Raw genomic sequence first — 20,443 nt, forward strand, 5'->3', positions numbered from 1 at the left:
GCTATTAAGTAGTTAAGCCATCAAAATATTTGGTTAGCTAGTAAGATTAACTTTATGGAAAATTTATGAACCGCCTCTTAGTTTCTTATGGTGAGAGTAAGCTTATTTATTTTGTACTTGTAACTTTGTTTATAAAAGAACATGCTTGTACATCTCATTTCATATGTTGAAAGTAATATTTTTTTTTTTTAAGGAGCCTAGTAGTTAGAATTCACCTTTTTCAAGGTGAATAAGTGGGATGTCTAGGGTTCGAACATCGACCTTTGTATATAACAATGCATCCTCGCCAACTGAGTTACTTCTTTGGAAACCAGGAAAGCTTTTAGAAATAAATTGACTTGATTTTGAAATTAAAGATTTTATTTAAAAGTTGGAGTTTTAGGTAGCTATTCTAATTTTATTTTGAGAAAGATTATAAAATAAACTTTTATTTAGTTAAATTGCTTTAACACTCCTCTTGTGGCTACTGTAACAAATCGACTCTAAGGCGGACGGGTGAATGGTACAGCAAGAATGCTGCGTTGAAGGGATTGTGGCTAGGAAAGACTTGGTATTTAAGTGATCCTCGACCCACCCTTTTCTAGGTATCCCTTCGGTTCACCTTAAACAAGTCCCAAAATTACTTGGTGATTGAGTTGAAAATTAATTACTTAGTGATTGAGTTAAGTAGACTAAGCAAAATCATATTGAAGAATATATTTACAATGTGTTTGTTTGAACAATTTGGTTCTTAACTCTACCAAATTCCTCTTTCTTCAAAACTAGATTGAAAAAAACCCACCAAGTTTCACAACCCAAACATTATTTAAGTTTAATTCACGATCCCTTTTCCTTCATTTGTTTTAATAATTATATGAACATTTAAGTTATTATGAAGAGTCGGAAAGTTTTAAATTTGACATCTACTGATGCCACAATTGTTGCTTTTAAACCTCATGTTTTCTTCATCAAGCATACTGATGGCTTTCCTTTTCTTGGATAAGTTATTAGCATATTGATATCGATCCTCTATGTTCATTATATTGAGCAGCGCAGTCCGAGCCTGTAGTTCCTCCAAACTTCGATCACCTTCCTGAAGAATAATAAGTTTGTCAACTATTTGCAATTTAATTTTTAAATTATCGACACCACCTAAAACAAAGGGCACAGCATAGTTTCACTTACAAGATGTCTGCCATACAATTGGGAGCATCCCTACATTGAACAACAGACAAAGCAAGTTAATAAAATATTACCTACCAGTTAAGTATTCTGCATGGAACTTGTGACCAAGAGAAACAAAAAAAACTTACTTGTAACGCTTGTAAGCTAAACCTGTAAAATCAGCTTTAGCTTCTGTTGGTTCAAGGAAAACAACCTGAAATACCATCTCCAAATAATTCAAAGCCTGAACAATAATAATAATGAACATGTAATGTAACAGTAAAAGCAATAACTTTTAAAATGCATCACTGCTGAAGACAAGCTTCACCAATTAACTAAGCAAATATGCAAGAAAGTGTCAATAAGTATATTAAAGTTCGCGTAATACATATTTTTAAAAAAGTTTCCATAATACTTAAAAGGACTGAGACTCATTTCCTTGAGAAGTACCATCATCTACAGCAGATGGTTTAGATGGGAACACCCAGAACCCAACGGTCCATACACAAAACAATAATGGCGAGACAAAGAAGTATTTAAAATGCAAAATAATAAATTTCTTACATAAAGGAATGAAAAATTAAATAGAGATTATAACAGAAGTAGTCTATAAGCCTATAAGATGTGATAATAAGCTATCATATGTACCTCACCAAAATAAAGAAAATACATAGACATGTCATGAAAAGAAGGAGAGAGGAAAAATACCAAGGCCAATGTTTTTGTCGAGGCGAGAATTATTTTATCCAAACTACCAAATTTCCCCAAAATCTTTGCAAGTTCATTTTCGGTGGCACCATAAGGCAAGTTCTACGCTAAAATTACATGGTTACTTCTTTTCAAGCCATCAACTTTACCCTTCGCAAGCTCCTCCAAAGCTTCCACATTCACTCCAGCTTTTTTAAATGCGTTTTTGTTTCTGAAATCACTTGTGTTTCTCCCAGAGCAATACGTACAGCAAGATCATCAGCTTCTCGATCCAGTAAATCACTTTTACTAACACCATATTTCCGAGCAACATTTTCTACAATCTATTAACATCAACACGTGATTAAAATATGCATACACCTATAAATAAGAGAAAAAGCAACCTGCTAGCTATACAGTATAACCAAAAACGTTTGAGGAAGCAAAATCGACCAGACAAATTATGTTAATTCCATCACTAGAAAACAACATATTTGTACCCACCAAAGAAAGAAACAAAATAAAATGATGAGATGAAATATTATAATGCCAAGAAAACATGAAATTATTAATGCATTGGAAAATGGAAACATATCATTTTTTGTGTTTTCTCAACAAAAAAAAAAAAAAATTCTATTCAACATGATTTCTGGGTTCCTAACAATTTCTCACAAGACATACCCCCAATATAAGAAATTATACTTATTTATGTATGGAAGCGAGACTTAATAGCCCTGAATATTTTTTATAGGATGGGAAAAATATTTAAAAAGCAAGAGGAGATATAAACAACGAGAGGGAAAATAAGTAAAATTCCAAAACAAAGTACAAAGTTGGCAAAGGGTGTAAGTAAGAAAATTGGATGTTTCATTTTGTTAGACAACCAATCTTCAAATCAAACATGGAAGTAGTTTTATGTTGTCCAGTAAGTCTTTCATTTTCCAAAAAATTAAAAGCACCTAGAGCAACACATAAAATATAAAAAAAATGTGAAAAGTTGAAAACAAACAACAAGTTGTGATTTTCTACAGAAATTATAGACAAAATAAACATTATTCAGAACTTCAATATATTATTGCAACATTGGCTACTAAAAAAGGATGAAATAATAGAATCATAGCTTTCAATTCATTAACCATAAAGAAACATACTGTATCAGGGCGCATGAACAGGCTATTCCATGCTCTGGTATCTCCACTAGCTTCGGCTACTTTCCTTTCTTCTTCTCTTCGTTGTTTGAGAGTTTTTGTTCCTTGGAAACAATTTTCCTACAACATGTAAACCATAAAATGACAACACATGACAATCCAATTTAACGTTGTCCATGATGCAACATTATTCCTTACTCTTCATTGTTTGAACGTTGTCCATTGATTGAATTGTCCGACTCTTCTAACGCCCTGATAAACATTTTCATACAGTTGCATAAATTATAATCAGAAATGACAAGTACCAACTGAAAATATTTCCATTGGCAGGGGATTATCCAATTGCAACCTATTTTGATTTATTGCAGAAAACATTTCATATAAATTCCAAAAGATTTTTGGAATGTTTAAGAACTTTTCTATAACTCAAACCAATATAGTACATAGTAATACCTATTATTTTTCAGGACAAGGACTAAGTGAAAAATCCAGATTTTGATCATTAAGTACAAAATATACTATTTTAACTAGTTAAAAGTATTATTTTAAATAAATAAATAAAACACAACCAAAACACTCTTGGATACTCATCAGTCTTTAAAAGTAAAATGGACAAAATATTGTTTATGTCTACATCTGCAACCTGAAGTTTCTTTCAAAAAAATGACTTAATGCTTTAAAAGAACCCCCTCACAAATTCTACTGCTGCTGAACCATGGAAACTAAAAGAAAAATTTACAATATAACAATAGTCGGTATTAATGGAGATGAGAAAACAATTTGTATCCATCTAGTTGTTATTACCTGGCTGCAAAATCTGGAACTGAGAAATGAATATAAGCTATTCCTTTGGATCGTTTTGTTTCCTTATCAACAACTAAATGAACCTGTGAGACACTTCCAAACTGACTGAAATACTCTTCCAGTTCTTCCTCCCTGCAACATAATAACAATAAAATGATAAAACCAACACATGATTAATATATTAAGATTTGAAATGACAAAATCATTGAAAGATATTAGTAAGATAAAAAATTAACTGTCGGAAGACATATTCATTCAGTAGAAAAATAATAAATGGAAAAGCAGGAAAAACACTATGAAAGTACGTGGTCGTGTATGGCAGATTACGTACAAACAGTCGACACGACTCAGGAACTTCTTTCTTAACTTCTGGATTTGATAATTTCTCCTCTTCCTCGGTTGCAGTCCCTTGAGACTTATCATTGGCAACATCCTCTCCGAAAATATCTTCTTGGCCCTCTAGATCTAACTCTTGGGCACCACTTCGGAAGGGTTATTACCACAATTTTCTTCACATTCACTAGCTGGGCTACGGTTATCTTTGTCATCATGGACAGCAAATTCTGAATCACTCGTGACATTGTCATTTCCATCATCACTGCTTTCAGAATCGGACCAATCTGTTGTCACTTTATTCTTGAAATAATCAATATCAGACATCACTCCATCATGATTAAGCTCACGTGACTTGTCAGATTCGGGATTATTTGGTAATCCAACTACTTGTCTGTCACTTAAGATAGGATAGTTTGCAATTGATGTACCGTTGGTCTCCTTATTCAATGTTGCTTGGTTGTTACCATCATTGGATACAACTGTAGTTTCGTTTGCCCACAGCTTAGACTTTGCGCGAGGTTGCATGACCTGAAGAAAATCTTGAAGCTTCAGGTCATCAATGTCTTTAGAATTGTCTTCTTGCCCTTTAGCTCTAGCATGATTTTTTGCACCTGGGGTGATCACTTTATTGTCCTTTTTTATTGAATGCCAACTCCACGGACAAGGAAGATTTGCATCACCGCGTTTTTGAGCCACCTGATTTTCAGAATTCAGAATATAAATCTCTCAGATTCCTTGGAATTACAAATTCAAACATGAATGAGTACCGCATTTGCACTTACATGGCTCCTTCTAGTATAGTAGACACAGGTGGCAACAAATGTGTCTATGAAAAATAAAAGAATCAATTATTATACAAAAGTTCCATTGATATAAATATCATTTTATCACTTTAATCTAACAAGTAAACAACTGATAAACTATTAGAATGTTCAAAGACGTAGTAAATATTCTCACTGAAACAGAAGCAAATAGAGAAAGAGAAGTGCACGATGCAGAAAAACTTACAAGAAGGACGATGTAGAACAAGTACGCAAACGTGAGAGGAAGAACCACGGCGCTAATATCGTAGTTACTTTCAGAATTGTTCTAAATACTTCTATTTTCTATTTTGCAATAATATTTATTTTAATTTGGTATAAATATATCAACGTAAATTTTATTTCTACTTCTTTTTATAATGATGTTTAATTTAATGTATTTTAATAATTTTATTATTTTGATTATTTCTTGAATTTTCAAAATATTTTATTAATTCATTCTTTAAAAAAAATATTTTATTCATTATTTTTTTTTTTATGTAGCATAAATATCTCAACTAAATATATTAGGTAAATGCTAACCGATGCCCCGGGGCATTCGTTAAGGATACTAAAAAAAGAAACATACGGTAGTTATTACATTGAAAATTATGTAATCAATTTTATAATGTGTGTTAGACTCTAAATACGAGTATTTTGTCAGCTAGAAATCGAACTTTGGTTTGTCATATTGTGATAGTATATCCTCTTTCGCTATAGTAAACTCCGTTGGTGCGTGACCTTTTTAATATATGTGTATGTGTTGAAAATAATATTTAATATAGACATTATTTACAAATTGTTAGAGATTTTTTTTGGTAGATCAATTGTTAGTGATTTTAAAATAACATAATAATATTAAAATGATACAAATATAATTAATTTTTTACTTTTACAAACTTTTATTACACACTACCTATCTTGATATATTTAGAACAATGGACTTCGAATTAGATTGATAGGAATTTGAGGGAAAAAAGAATTTAAGATTCAAATAACCAATAAAATAGATAGCATTAAAATTGAACTTGCAACATAAACTATAACTCCACATTTACATATCACTTTAGTTTCGCGTCAACATGTTTACAAAATTTGACATACAAAAATATTTTCAAAGAAAAAATACGAGGCTTAATACGGAGACTAAAAAACTTGGGGGCCTAAAGCCATTGCTTTAGGAATTCTGCTCTTCACCCAGCACATTTCGATCGCACCCTGCAACCATGTCCAAAATGCCCCTGCGCTAGTTAACTAGTGCAAGCAAAGTGCCTACTTTTTATTTATTTATTCAATATGGTGCAAAGTCGAAAATATTTTATTTATTCAATATGATTCAATAAATTATTTTATTTAGTCAATATGGCGCAAAGTCTAAATATAAATTCTATTTTATTTTATTCTAAATTATTTATGCACTTAAAATAAATTCGATTTTATACTAATTCAATTTTCATTCTAATTTATTTATTCATTAAATGCAAAATTAGAAAATAAAATCGATTTTATTTATTCAATATTCATTTATTCAATACATAAGCATAAACATAAAATAAATATGAAAAATAAATACAAATAAAAAACAAAATTAATAAAAATAACTCTCATTTTATTAATATGATTCAAACATTACATTATATAATACATATATTTTACCCTCTTCCGTATATGTCAATAGCTCTTGGAGAAAATAGTGATCCATCCTGTTGGGGAAAACGACATCAAGATCCCTTGAGTTAAATTTAAGGAGTAAAAGGAAACAAATCTAATTTTATCTCAAGGGATGATGTCTTTTTTCCCCACTTAACGGACCACTATTTCCCCCAAAAGCCACCGGTATTTACCTAAAGGGGTATAAAAAGCCTAGAAACTAAAGAAGCAAAGAAGAAGAAGAGAAAGAGGGGGAGAGAGTGGGAGGAGAAAATGTGAGGAAAAGAGGATGTATGTGAGAATTTTTATAGGTGGTATAAGGTATATGACACTTAATGAGGTCCAAAAACGTGTGAAAAATTTAAGAAAAACGTGTAAAATTCAATCAAAACCATTGACTACCGTCCAAGAAACGTTTGTGCTTCAGTTTTTACCACCGGCCAACTTGCGCAAGTTAACTCGCGTATAGGCTCAGTAGTGCGTGACTTAAAGTCACGCAGAGCTTGTGAGGTGCGTGAGTTAAGTCTCGCTGCGTGACTTAACTCACGCAGGGTTATATTTGAAAAAAGTGCAGGGCGCAAACAAAATGTGTAGGGTAAAAAGCAAAATTCTTGCTTTAGTGACAGCCCCTTGGGTCGGCCCTGAATAGAGAAGGGATGTATATGTTGGTGAAGTTAAGGGACTGGGATAGAGTCATAGAATTCTGTTACTAATAAGGACGTATGAAGGGGTGTTGGAACATGTAATGTATTTCTTCACACACACTCTCTATTGGAATCACATAATGCTGCAAAAAAGTAATTATTTAGTACACAACATAACTGCTTTCTGATTGTAACATGCATGCAATGCATTACTTAACCACCAAGTAAGCTGATGCAATGGAAAAAGTACACAATATTCTATTGCAAACTTTTAAAACAATTTTCAATTTGGAGTACGAGAGTTCCTTTGTCTATTTTTGGAAACATATATATGAGTTGGGCATCTATGCATTTGTGGTCCTAATTTTACCTAATATAAGGAGAATTTTACCTAATATGATAATTAAAAAGGAATTATTACTAGAGATGAGAAAGCAAGTGCATATATAATTAGTCACCATTTATCTTTGAGGTAATATGTACCGTCTTTACACCATTTTTCATAGTGACTCAATATTGCTTATTGCTTTGTACATTTAAAGAAATACACATTCTTTCATAATAAGTCACACTTTATTAGAGGGTTGCAATGTTATCGACTCACCATCACTAGTTTTCTTTTAATACTTTGTTAGTCACACTTTGTTAGTACCTCGTTAATGAAGTTCATTCTTTTCACTACTTTTTTCTATGAACGTGACTGAACATGTAAGCACATGTTAGTAACTTCTATTTTTAGTGCAACTTAAGATAGAAGTATAAGTATATAACAGCAATGTATGCATACAAGAAATACTTTATAAGAAAACAAGTGTATATTTATCTTTGAGGTAATATGCACTGTCTTAGACCATTTTTCATAGTGACTCAATATTGCCTATTTGCTTTGTACATTTAAAGATATATACATTCTTTCATAATACGTCACACTTTGTTAGTGGGTTGCAATGTCACTAGAATACAATGCCGAATCCTATCGTGAATATGTCCTTTCCCCCCTCTCCACCATCATCACCACCACCTCTGGCTTCACCACTGCCTTCTCATCACAATCATCCACATCTCATGATTTTCATATGATCAATTTTACTTGGACTGGCAGCCTTCGTCTTTATTGGCATATACTTTGGCCCTTTTGTTTTTGTTGTGGTTTTAAATCTAGTTTGTGCAGCTTTCATTGGTTTCGGTGCTTGGGGGTGTTTAAGTACTCAAGGTAATTTTCATATTTATTATTAATTGTCTAATTTGATTTCTTCTTACGATTGGCTGTCCTTGTGTTATTTTTGTAAAATGGTGTTATACCGATAGTGGTGGATTGAAAATAAAGCTTAGCTAAGAGAAAGTTACTCTTTTTGAAACTTTTGTTTTACTTCATGTTTCATGGCTTAAGTGCTGCCCTACGAATAACTGAGCAACCAGAATTCCCTCACTCTATTCCATTCACTTAACTTCACCAACATACATCCCTTCTCTATTCAGGGCCGATTCAAGGGGGCTGCCACTAAAGCAAAGGTTTTAGGTCCCCAAGTTTTTTAAGCACCGTACTAGGCCTCATATTTTTGTCTTTGAAAATATTTTTGTATGTCAAATTTTGTAAACATATTCACTCGAAACTCAAATGGTATGTAAATTTGGAGTTGTAGTATAGGTTGCAAGTTCGATTTTAATGCCAAGCTATTTTATTGGTTATTTGAATCTTAAATTATTATTTTTCCTCAAATTTCTATCAATATAATTCGATGTCGGTTGTTCTAAATATATCAAGATAAGTAGTGTGTAATCAAAGTGTGTAAAAGTAAAAAATTAATTTATATTAGTATCATTTCAATATTATTCAGTTATATAAAAATCTCTAACAATTGATAAATAATGTCTATATATTAAAATATTATTTTCAACACACACGCACGCACCCACGGGTATGTGTCTGCGCGCACACACATATATATTACAAAGGCCATGCACTAAGGGAGTTGACTATAGCAAAAGAGGATATACTCTCACAATGTGACAAACCATATTTAGTGTCTAACACACATCATATAAAATTACTTTTGATTGAGGGAACTTATGGAATTTTTTTCTTAAATTTCTCTTGTTATCTCTAAACGGACTTAAAATATTTCTATTTAAATTTCACTTTAGACCTAAAAATACATTGGGCCGACCCTGTCTCTATTGCCTCTGCTTCATCTTTCTCTTCCAATGTCGTCGTCATCATCATCATCATCATCATCAGGTTCTATTTACTACTATTCATCATCATCATCATTATCTTATCATCACCATCATCATCAGCATCCCTAAACTTATCATCCCCAATAACATCATCATCATCGTTATCATCATTTGTACTCCTCTGACACTTTCTTTGAAGCAACTTCGGTGTTTCAATCTCACGTCATTGACCTTGAGATTGACACTCGTGATCCAATTACAATATTTTTCCTGATGACAAAGCATTCGCAGATGCTTATGTTTCTAAAAGATATAAGTCGCTTAGTGACGATAACAAGTATTTTGTTCTCGAGTGTCATATATTGAGAGAATATTTTTCTCCCGCCGTCTTTCCCCAAATTGTCAATGTTTGGCATTTGCAAGTCATGGTGGCAGTCAAAATCATGGGGCAGGATAAATATATGATAAACATCACTGCAATGGTTAACGGCTCTGTGGCCATCAGCAACAACATTGTTCGAGCTCTCGTTACTTGGACATTGTATGATCGCTCTCTGGTTGTTGTTTACGCCTTCTCCAAGGTGTTGATGCCCAAAGAGCTTTCCCATATTTCAAATCATGCGCCCATCACCTCCGATGTCACCGCCCCTGCTGTTTATTGCTTTAAGATTTCTGTTGTTTTACTTCTTCTTCTTCTTGTACTATGGATTTAGTTATAGTAGTTTAATTAATTATTCCTTAGCAGGAAGGAAGGAAACATAAGTAACTAAGAACTGTTGAATAGAAATATAAAATTAGTTTTTCTTTTGGTATTGTGCGTTTTTTTAATTTCTGAATTTTTTGTACTTTTTTTGTTTTTGAATTTTAGAAAGTTCATTTTTGTGATAAAAGGAACAAAAAATTCAAGATTAAATTCCTCACAATCTATGACTTAAAAGATAAATGCTTTAGCAAGCGCGAAAACAGTTTATTTTATGATCTAATATATTTGAATTGTGGTATGCATTAATGAACAATATAAGTTATGTGCAGGTTACATACCTTCTGATCCTTTGCCGTGAAATTTGGAAAAGTTATCGTCGTCGTCGTCAACGACAAAGGAGGCGGAGTTGAAACGTCGAGTAGTGGAAGAAAGGGAGGATGCATAGTTGAATTTTCCAGTGGCGGAGGAGGAGGGGGAGGCAGAGTTGCATTTTTTGGTGGCAAAAATGAATCCTCAAATTTCGAAACATGTGTAGAGCCTCAGTCTAGCCTTTGATGAAGAGCGACACAAATAGTCGTATTCAGTCATCATATGATGGAGATATTCATCATTGTATACTGATATCAAAATCCTCAGGTATTTCTGCAGATATTTGTTTGTAAAAAAATCAATGGAAATGCGCAGAATTCTAGTAGTGGAAGTAACCTGTGAGCGCACTAGATATCTCGTAGGTCACTATTGTTGAGAAATGGGGAAGGATTTCTTAGATGCTCAAAGGTGGCAGCGTAAATTTGATATGAAACATGTGTGTCTTCAACTTTCTATTTAAGATCTCTTTGATTTATTAGAGTGAGGGAATAGAATAGAGTTTTTTTGTTTTGTTTTTGTATTGAGCATTTTTTCAATGTCTGAGTTCTTTTGTACTTTTTTAAGTTCAATTTTATGAAAAGGAAAAGTAGGTGATTTATTTAATTTTAGAAAGTTCATTTTAGACATGGACGGAATCAGAAGTCTTGAGTAGTGAGGGCAATACACGCATGCACGCACACCTCCACCCACACACACACGCAAACACGCATGCGCACACACACACTACTTTAATTATGAAAACATAAATATACATCAATATTTAAATTATGAAATTTGAATATATAAGTATTATAAGGAAAATTTGAAATTATGAAATTTGTTACATAATATAGATTACATTTGCACAAAATTTACGTAGTTATCACGTTAATGTAGTGGTAAAAACTTTTGGATGTGAGCCCATGACATGGGTTCTCCACGCTGGCTTTGTGGAGAGAGATCAAATTTATCGGTGCAAAACTAAGATACCAGGGGGTTCAAAATAGATAAATAACATGATTATTGGCTTAAAATAACAAAGTTGAGGGGGTTCACCTGCATTCCCTGGATGCAAGGTGGCTCCGCCCCTGAGTCCAGCTATCTGTATTTAACTCACTTTTATGAGTTTTAAATTTGACATCTACTCAATCTCAACTCAACTAACTCAACGTGTCGGTAAACTACATCAAGACTAAGATAACTAAGAAAACAGAAATGCAGAATAGATCAAAACAATTAGTATGTGACAACTGCACTTTGATCATTCTCATTTTGTCTGTAAACTTTGAAATAAATTCAAAATAACCAATAGGTGATATTGTTTTTGTGCTTGGCTCCTTGTTATGAATCTTGTACTTAGCACATATAGTAGGTTGTGCCAGGTACTTGTCATGCATCTCATTCACCTTTCGAATAAAATTATGAAGAAAGAGACCAATCTCAGTTACCATAGATGGATCAATATCAATTGCATTTATACTACAAAACAAGAAAATTCCAACATTACCTGCTCTTGTAAGCCAATAATATCCCTTTTTCCTTTTTCTCTTTCCCCCCTTTTTGATAACAATGATGTTTTATTATTCCAATGTTACTATCAACTAGTGTTTTTAAAAACCGACCTAACTAGATGGTTCATTATCTACGGTTTTGTTATTTGAGTAGTTCAATTACAATGTCATCCAGGTTCATCTCAATTTGTGAGGTGTACCGTAGAAGTTCCCTAATTCTTAAGGGATCAAGATTGTAGTTTTTGTTCATATGGGGCCAAAATCGCAACTTTTTGAAACTTAAGGGGGGAAAGTGCGCCTTAGCCTTAACTTTACTCTTCCAAGTTTCAACTTAAAAAGTATTTTTTAAGTACATGATTAAATTTTAAAAGGGCCAAAATTCAGACCCCACCCCTTTTCTTGTGACTATTATATCTATTTCAACATTGATAAAAAATTTGAGTTGCAATCCAAATAATCTTAGTTAGTAGATTAACATTCTATCGTAGGGCAATGTAAGAATTAAATTCATTTATATTTAATAAACTCATAAAAGTGAGTTAAATACTCATAGCCGGACTCACGCATTTAAGTGGAGAGAAACGAAGAATCGTAGTTTTAACTGGGTCGTTTCATATTATTGTCTTTGGCGACTGCCAACTTAGCAAAACAAAAGGATGGCAATGAAATATTGTTAATATTCTAGAAAGTCAAACAAATATTCATTTTCTAGAAAAGGAGCATTTCGTTGCTAAAATTAGATGTTGCATGTAAGCAAGCATGCATTAATGTCGAATCTCTATTTCATCACACCAAACTCTTGTCAGTTTTTTCTTTCTTTCTTTTCTACGTAAAGAAGGTTACGTACCCTCCTAAACCTAAATCCATTAGCCATGGAACAAAAACCAGAGGTAAAGGATGAAGAAAATAAACCAAAAGCTGAAGAAAAAGTTCCTTTCTACAAACTATTCAATTTTGCTGACAAACTTGACGTGATTTTGATGATCATTGGTTTCATATGTGCCGTAGCTAATGGATTATCTCAGCCTCTTATGACACTTATTTTTGGAAAACTCATCAACACCTTTGGCTCCACCGATCCATCACACATTGTCAAAGAAGTTTCTAAGGTATTCATAATTATTATATACTTATATAACTTCAAACACACACACATAAATGCCCTTGTTCTTGTTTCTTTTTCTAGATTTGCATGCCACGTCATATCATGTTTGCATGCAAACTAACTAACTTATATATACTTTGCATTTCAGGTTGCGTTATTATTTATTTACCTTGGTGTTGGATCTGGAATAGCATCATTTCTACGTAAGATAACAATTTTTTCTCAGAGAAATTGATATTAATTAGAGTGATACTAACGATTATTTTACAACTTTTCAGACGAGATTTGAATTTTGTTATTTAAGTTACATGTTCAAATTTTTACCGTTGAGCTAATACTTTATGAATTTTTGTCTGCTTAATTATTTGTTATAAAGCAATGTAATTGTAGAATCCTAATACGAGGGTAATTTTTTGTTTGATGCTGCAGAGGTAGCATGTTGGATGGTGACAGGAGAAAGACAAGCTGCAAGGATTCGTGGCTTGTACTTGAAAACTATACTAAAGCAAGATATTTCCTACTTTGACACTGAAGCAACCAGTGGAGAGGTTATTGGAAGAATGTCTGGTGATACCATTCTCATTCAAGATGCCATGGGAGAAAAGGCAAGTTTCTTTCTTGTATGACAAGTTAACACCATGCATGCATGTATCATGTTCGTCTAAGGATTTACATCTATGATATTTTATTATTCCAATGGCACTATCAACCAATGTTTTTAAAAACCGAACCTAACTAGACGGTTCATTATATCTACAATTTGATCCTTGTTCAAACGGTTTAAAGTAGTTGAACTTAAAACATCTCAGTTTCAATTTTTTGAAACAATGGTATCAAGTGTCAACTACTAAAAAGATGAATCGCAATATTAAAGAGATGACAAAATGTCACTTTATTTTAATTTGTCGCTAAGTGTTAGAAATATACCTAAATTTTTCTTTTTTTGAGAAGAAATATACCTAAATTAGAAAACAATGTAATTTTTTTTTTTCATATATAATTTAACATTTTCTATGTGGGTCTCTGATTCAAACAAGAAGAAAAGAAAAGGGACTGACATGAAGTTAATTGATGACAGGTTGGAAAGTTTATACAACTTATTTCATCTTTTCTTGGTGGATTTGTGATCGCCTTTACAAAAGGATGGGAACTCACTCTTGTTTTGCTTGCATGCATTCCATGTATTGTCATTGTTGGTGGATTTATGTCAATGATGATGGCGAAAATGTCAAGTCGTGGACAAATTGCTTATTCAGAAGCTGGAGTTGTTGTGGAACAAACAGTTGGAGCCATTAGAACAGTAAGATATATATTTTTATTAACTTGTAGAAAACTTAATTAGCATAGTCCTTGATATAAATCCTTTTCTTAATCAGGTTGCCTCTTTTACTGGTGAGGAAAAAGCAACTGAAAAGTACAATAATAAGTTAAGAATTGCTTATAAAAGTACAGTTCAACAAGGGTTGGCCTCAGGGACAGGAATGGGATTACTTTTGCTTATTATCTTTGGCACATATGCACTTGCTATGTGGTATGGTTCCAAACTCATCATTGAGAAAGGATATGATGGTGGAAGTGTCTTCAATATAATCATAGCAATTAATACTGGTGGAATGTAAGTAGTACTCCGTGGTTTTTTTTTTCCTTTCTAATATGCAGAGATTATTTACTACTAAGTAATCACTATTTCACGACTGATTTAGTGACAAACTTATTTTAGTGTCTCGGGCAACTGATTTGTCGCTAAATAATTTTCTAAATCAGTTGCTAAATGAGTTTATGATCCATTTAATTAGATACCGATTTGAAGAATGTCGCAAAGCCACTAGTTGTGAATGTTAGTGAACTATTTAGTAACATAAATATTTCAGTGTCTTTAGAAACAATTTTTTAAATCCATCGCTAAACCAGTCTCTAAACATGGATACTATATGATTAAAAGACCGATTTGAAAAATGTCGCTAAACTACTGGTTGCTAATACTAGCGACTGGTTTGACATTTTCGGTCTTTAAATCGGTCTATATCATACTTTTTGTTGTTGTAGCGATTGATATTTGAAGCTTATCATGCTTGAATTGCATTGACAATTTCATTATTATTAACTTAGGTCCCTTGGTCAAACTACACCATGCATAAATGCATTTGCAACAGGCCAAGTAGCAGCATGTAAGATGTTCGAGACAATTAAAAGAAAACCGAACATTGATGCTTATGACACAAGTGGTGTTATAATGGAGAACATAAAGGGAGACATTGAACTCAAAGATGTTTACTTTAGATACCCTGCAAGACCAGATGTGCAGATCTTTGCCGGATTCTCATTCTATATTCCAAGTGGCACAACTGCTGCTTTAGTCGGTCAAAGTGGTAGTGGAAAGTCAACTATAATTAGTTTATTAGAAAGATTCTATGATCCTGAAGCTGGAGAAGTGCTTATAGATGGTGTCAACTTGAAGAATTTTCAAGTTAAATGGATAAGAGAACAGATTGGACTTGTTGGTCAGGAACCTGTGTTGTTTACTGCTAGTATCAAGGATAACATTGCTTATGGGAAAGAAGGTGCAACAGATGAGGAAATAGCAACAGCAATAACACTTGCTAATGCTAAAAAATTCATTGATAAACTCCCTCAGGTATAACAAATTCTTTTACTCAGGATATACTTGTAGACACTATTATCCGGTGAAGCACTTACACCAAGCTTGACATTGAGAAAATAGAAGTGATTGAATGTAAGCACATGCAACAGTATCATGTTGGTGTCGAATACCAGACAAACATTCAATATGAAGTGTCGATGCAACATGGCTCAGATTTTTTGAATCTAATGAATTGTACATTTATGTTTGCAGGGTCTTGATTCAATGGTAGGAGGTCATGGGACTCAACTTTCTGGTGGACAAAAGCAAAGAATTGCAATTGCAAGGGCCATATTGAAGAATCCAAGAATCCTTCTTCTTGATGAAGCAACAAGTGCATTGGATGCTGAGTCTGAACGTGTTGTTCAAGAAGCATTGGAAAAAGTTATGACACAAAGGACTACCGTAGTTGTTGCACACCGTTTAACAACTATTAGAAATGCTGACACCATAGCAGTGGTTCATCAGGGCAAAATTGTGGAAAAAGGTTATAAAATTTAACTGTTTCAGTTTCTTTTATCAATAGTTTACACCCCAATACTATATTAAATGATTTTAGGTTTACTTAAAAATTTGCATATATAATTTATATGACATAAAATTTAGTCCAACAGTCAATTTTGTAAAAGATGTAGGGATGTTCCAAAACAACTAAAAAACAGTTGTAATATTGGATTTGGTTTGATTTCTAGTTTTTTCAGCATTCCTAATTATAGAAATTTGGTATATTTTGGTTCACAAATAATTAGCTCTGCTAAAAAAAGTACAATTCCGTTTTTCGTAAAGGTAGTTCTGGTAAGATTTGAAAGGACAGAACCAGTGCACCGAACTTTTACACCAATTCGGTTCACGACAAACCATTAATGTTTCGTTTCAATTTTAACAAGATTTTTATAACAATTCAGTTTGGTTCAATTACGGTAAATCCTAAAAAGATGTATTGAATAAAAAGTTAACGAATGGTGCAGGTTTAACACTACTCAAGTGCTACACTGATGTAATTTGGTCCCTCCTTAATATTAGTATTCAATTTTATATTTTTCCTTTTATATGTAGGTACTCATGATGAGTTAGTCAAGGATCCTTGTGGTGCTTACTCTCAGCTTATTAGTCTGCAAAAAGGAGCTAAGGAAGCAGAAAGAAGCAACAGTTCAGAAGAAGATAAGTCAAGGAACAGTTTCAATTTAGATACTCAGAGAACATCCTTTGCAAGATCAATAAGCCAAGGTTCATCAGGAAGTAGACACTCTCTTTCACTTGGCCTAACTCTTCCATATCAAATTTCCGGACATGAATATGTAGAAGGAACCAATGGTGATGATGAAAGTAGTGAACTTGATAATGTGAAACGCCAAAAAGTTTCGGTTAAACGTTTGGCAAAGTTGAATAAGCCTGAGGTTCCTGTAATACTACTTGGATCCATAGCTGCAGCAGTACATGGTGTTACTCTTCCTATATTTGGCCTATTGCTTTCATCATGTATTAAATCTTTCTATAAACCCGCTGAGCAACTTAGAAAAGATTCGGAGTTTTGGTCACTTTTATTTCTTGGTTTGGGTTTTGTTACCCTTGTGGCTCTACCAGTGCAGAACTACTTATTTGGGATTGCTGGTGGGAAACTTGTTGAAAGAATTCGTTCATTGACATTCAAAAAAGTCGTGCACCAAGAAATCAGTTGGTTTGATCATCCTTCAAATTCAAGGTATGTTAGGATCATATTTACTTCCAATTATGAAAGAGTGAATTCTCAAGTTAATCCATGAAATTTTAAGGTTCTAACAAGTAGGTCCTTGAAATTGAGGGTATGTTTGGATTAAGGGTATGATTTTTTAGGGTTTTGGATTGTGTGCAGTGACTACATGCACTCAACCACGTCCTGGCCGTTGGATCAAGATCGGATGATCCAGATGTGGTTGACTACGTCCAATCATAGGATTGCAACTGCACACAAGCCATATCCATTTTGAAGGAGAGGAATTTGGGAACTGTGTCTATATTTTGCTACACACATTCATTATCATATATTATTTCTATGAAATTATCTAACTTACTACAAGAAATGAATGTACCTTGCAGTGGTGCCGTTAGTGCAAGGTTAGCTACTGATGCTTCAACTGTGAGAACTCTTGTTGGTGACACATTGGCCCTCATTGTGCAAAACATAGCAACAGTAGCAGCAGGACTAGTTATAGCATTTAGTGCCAATTGGATTCTATCTTTTATTATTCTAGCCGTGTCACCATTGATGCTCATACAAGGATACATTCAAACGAAGTTTCTAAAAGGATTCAGTGCAGATGCAAAGGTTGGTCTAATCAACAATTTTTTGTCGATTCCATCGATAGAAATGTATACTTGTATACTATGAACTATCCATCACAGTTTGGTTCTTTTGGCTCAAAAAAGTACTGTTCCATATTGTAATGGCAATTCTGGTTCGGATACACAGAACCGGTGCACCAAACCCTTATATCAGTTTAACCAAACTGTTGCAACGGTTCGGTTTGATTTAGTTTACATTCCTCAATCGAACCATGAACAATCCTAATTCTGTATTAACAAGAGTCTTTTGTTTTTTTATAGGTGATGTATGAAGAGGCAAGTCAGGTTGCAAATGATGCTGTTGGTAGCATCAGAACTGTTGCATCATTTTGTGCTGAACAAAAGGTGATGGATATGTACCAGAAAAAATGTTCAGCACCAGAAAAACAAGGTGTTAGGTTGGGACTTGTTAGTGGTATAGGATTCGGTTTCTCATTTTTTGCTCTATACTGCACAAATGCTTTCTGTTTCTACATAGGATCAGTTCTTATGCAACACGGCAAAGCAACTTTCGGAGAGGTTTTCAAGGTATATTACAACACTTTATGCCACTTTTAGGCTCTAGTTGGATAAACAACTTAATTAAGAGCTTATAGACTTTTTCCATAATACAATAATATAAAATTAATTCAAACTGTTGTAAGTTGTTTTCAAAAACTATCATAGAGAGCTTACGTAAATAAGCTGAAAACAGTTTATGCACATGTCATAAGCTCTCGCAAACAGTGTCACAAGTGCTTAAACCAGTGTAAAGTTCAAATAAGTCAATCGAAAAAGACCCTAATTATTTGGTGTTTCTTGTGAACTGGTTCTTACTATAAGTTTTGTGCAGGTTTTCTTCTGTTTAACAATTACAGCAATAGGTGTTTCGCAGACTAGTGCTTTAGCACCAGATACTAACAAGGCCAAAGATTCTACAGCTTCAATATTTGAAATTCTAGACAGCAAACCAACCATTGACTCAAGTAGTAATGAGGGTGCGACGCTAGAAACTGTGAAAGGTGATTTTGAACTTCAAAAAGTCAGCTTTAGATACCCAACAAGGCCTAATATTCAAATATTCAAAGATTTGTGTCTTAGCATCCCAGCTGGAAAGGTAATCATTTAATAATTACTTTAGTAAATCTCATCATTGTGCAAAGAGAAATTATTTTTTTAACAACCAAATTTAGACAACTTTTTAAGTGGTTAACGAAAGTTGACAAATTTAAGCTGTTCAAATAACACAACTGTTGTACAAATGTACTCATTTGATAATATGTGAGATAATTAATTACATTGTTGATATATTTATATGTAGACTGTTGCCTTGGTTGGAGAAAGTGGCAGTGGAAAATCAACAGTTATAAGTCTCTTGGAGAGATTTTATAACCCTGATTCTGGACATATATTACTAGATGGACTGAATATCAAAACTTTCAAACTAAGCTGGTTGAGACAACAAATGGGTTTGGTTGGTCAAGAGCCTATTCTTTTCAACGAAAGCATTCGTGCCAACATAGCTTATGGCAAAGAAGGAGGTGCTACGGAGGATGAGATAATTGCAGCAGCTAACGCAGCCAATGCACACAACTTCATAAGCTCTCTTCCAGGTGGTTACAATACTTCGGTAGGCGAAAGAGGCACACAGTTATCAGGTGGACAAAAACAACGTATAGCAATTGCAAGAGCTATATTGAAAAACCCTAGAATACTTTTACTTGATGAGGCAACCAGTGCACTCGATGCTGAGTCAGAACGTGTAGTTCAAGAGGCTTTAGATAGAGTCAGTGTTAACAGAACTACTGTTGTTGTGGCTCATCGTCTTGCAACGATTAAAGGTGCTGATATTATCGCTGTAGTGAAAAATGGGGTGATTGCTGAGAAGGGTAGACATGATTTGTTGATGAAGATTGATGGTGGAATTTATGCTTCATTGGTTGCTCTTCACATTAGTGCATCATAGATTTATATTTATTTGATTTTCTTTTTCTATTTGCAAATGTTTTGCATATAAATGGATAGTCGTAACAGGTTGTATCCTATAAAATTTTGTTGATGAGGATCATTAGTGATCTTTATAAGTTCTAAGTAGAACTTTTCATCCAGTTTATTAGAGAAAAATAACATATAGGATTGCAGATCAAATCAGTATTAGGAAGCATATCATATCAGTAGGATTTCAAGTGTTGTTAGCTTCTAAAGCATTAAGTTCAACCTTCATTGCAATGAATTTGACATAGACATTACGATTTAAGGAAATAACAATGTGTGTTAATATTTAGGATTTTTTTTTTCTTTGAAGCAAATGTGGGAATTTTATGAAGTAATGTATTTTAGAGGATAGCTCAAATTATTTAATGTAGAATTTTAGATAATAAATTTGAAGAATTTTTATAAAGTATTTCTTGTATGCATACATTGTTGTTTTTTTTTTTTGAGGG

The 20,443-nt window shown here is 33.3% G+C and overlaps 1 protein-coding gene and 1 long non-coding RNA gene across 2 annotated transcripts; one reads left to right on the plus strand and one right to left on the minus strand.

Moving 5' to 3' along the window:
* Positions 1-1,163: 1,163 nt before the first annotated feature.
* Positions 1,164-5,166, minus strand: LOC11438857 (uncharacterized). The gene is made up of 9 exons (XR_005643970.1): positions 5,127-5,166; positions 4,901-4,944; positions 4,114-4,814; positions 3,783-3,914; positions 3,177-3,230; positions 2,982-3,098; positions 1,852-2,174; positions 1,293-1,357; positions 1,164-1,194 (listed from the first exon to the last, which is right to left on the minus strand). It is a non-coding gene; the product is annotated as an uncharacterized lncRNA (long non-coding RNA).
* A 7,666-nt stretch (positions 5,167-12,832) lies between these two features.
* On the plus strand, positions 12,833-20,160 carry LOC11437805 (ABC transporter B family member 9). The gene is made up of 12 exons (XM_039830294.1): positions 12,833-13,061; positions 13,206-13,260; positions 13,487-13,662; positions 14,136-14,357; positions 14,434-14,672; positions 15,167-15,692; positions 15,912-16,185; positions 16,755-17,400; positions 17,775-18,003; positions 18,282-18,548; positions 18,853-19,116; positions 19,321-20,160. The coding sequence occupies exons 1-12, from the start codon at positions 12,933-12,935 to the stop codon at positions 19,963-19,965; spliced, it is 3,672 nt and encodes a 1,223-aa protein (XP_039686228.1). The 5' UTR covers positions 12,833-12,932; the 3' UTR covers positions 19,966-20,160.
* Positions 20,161-20,443: the final 283 nt, after the last annotated feature.

The sequence above is a fragment of the Medicago truncatula genome, chromosome 2 (genome assembly GCF_003473485.1).
Source record: "Medicago truncatula cultivar Jemalong A17 chromosome 2, MtrunA17r5.0-ANR, whole genome shotgun sequence".
Lineage (NCBI taxonomy): Eukaryota > Viridiplantae > Streptophyta > Magnoliopsida > Fabales > Fabaceae > Medicago > Medicago truncatula.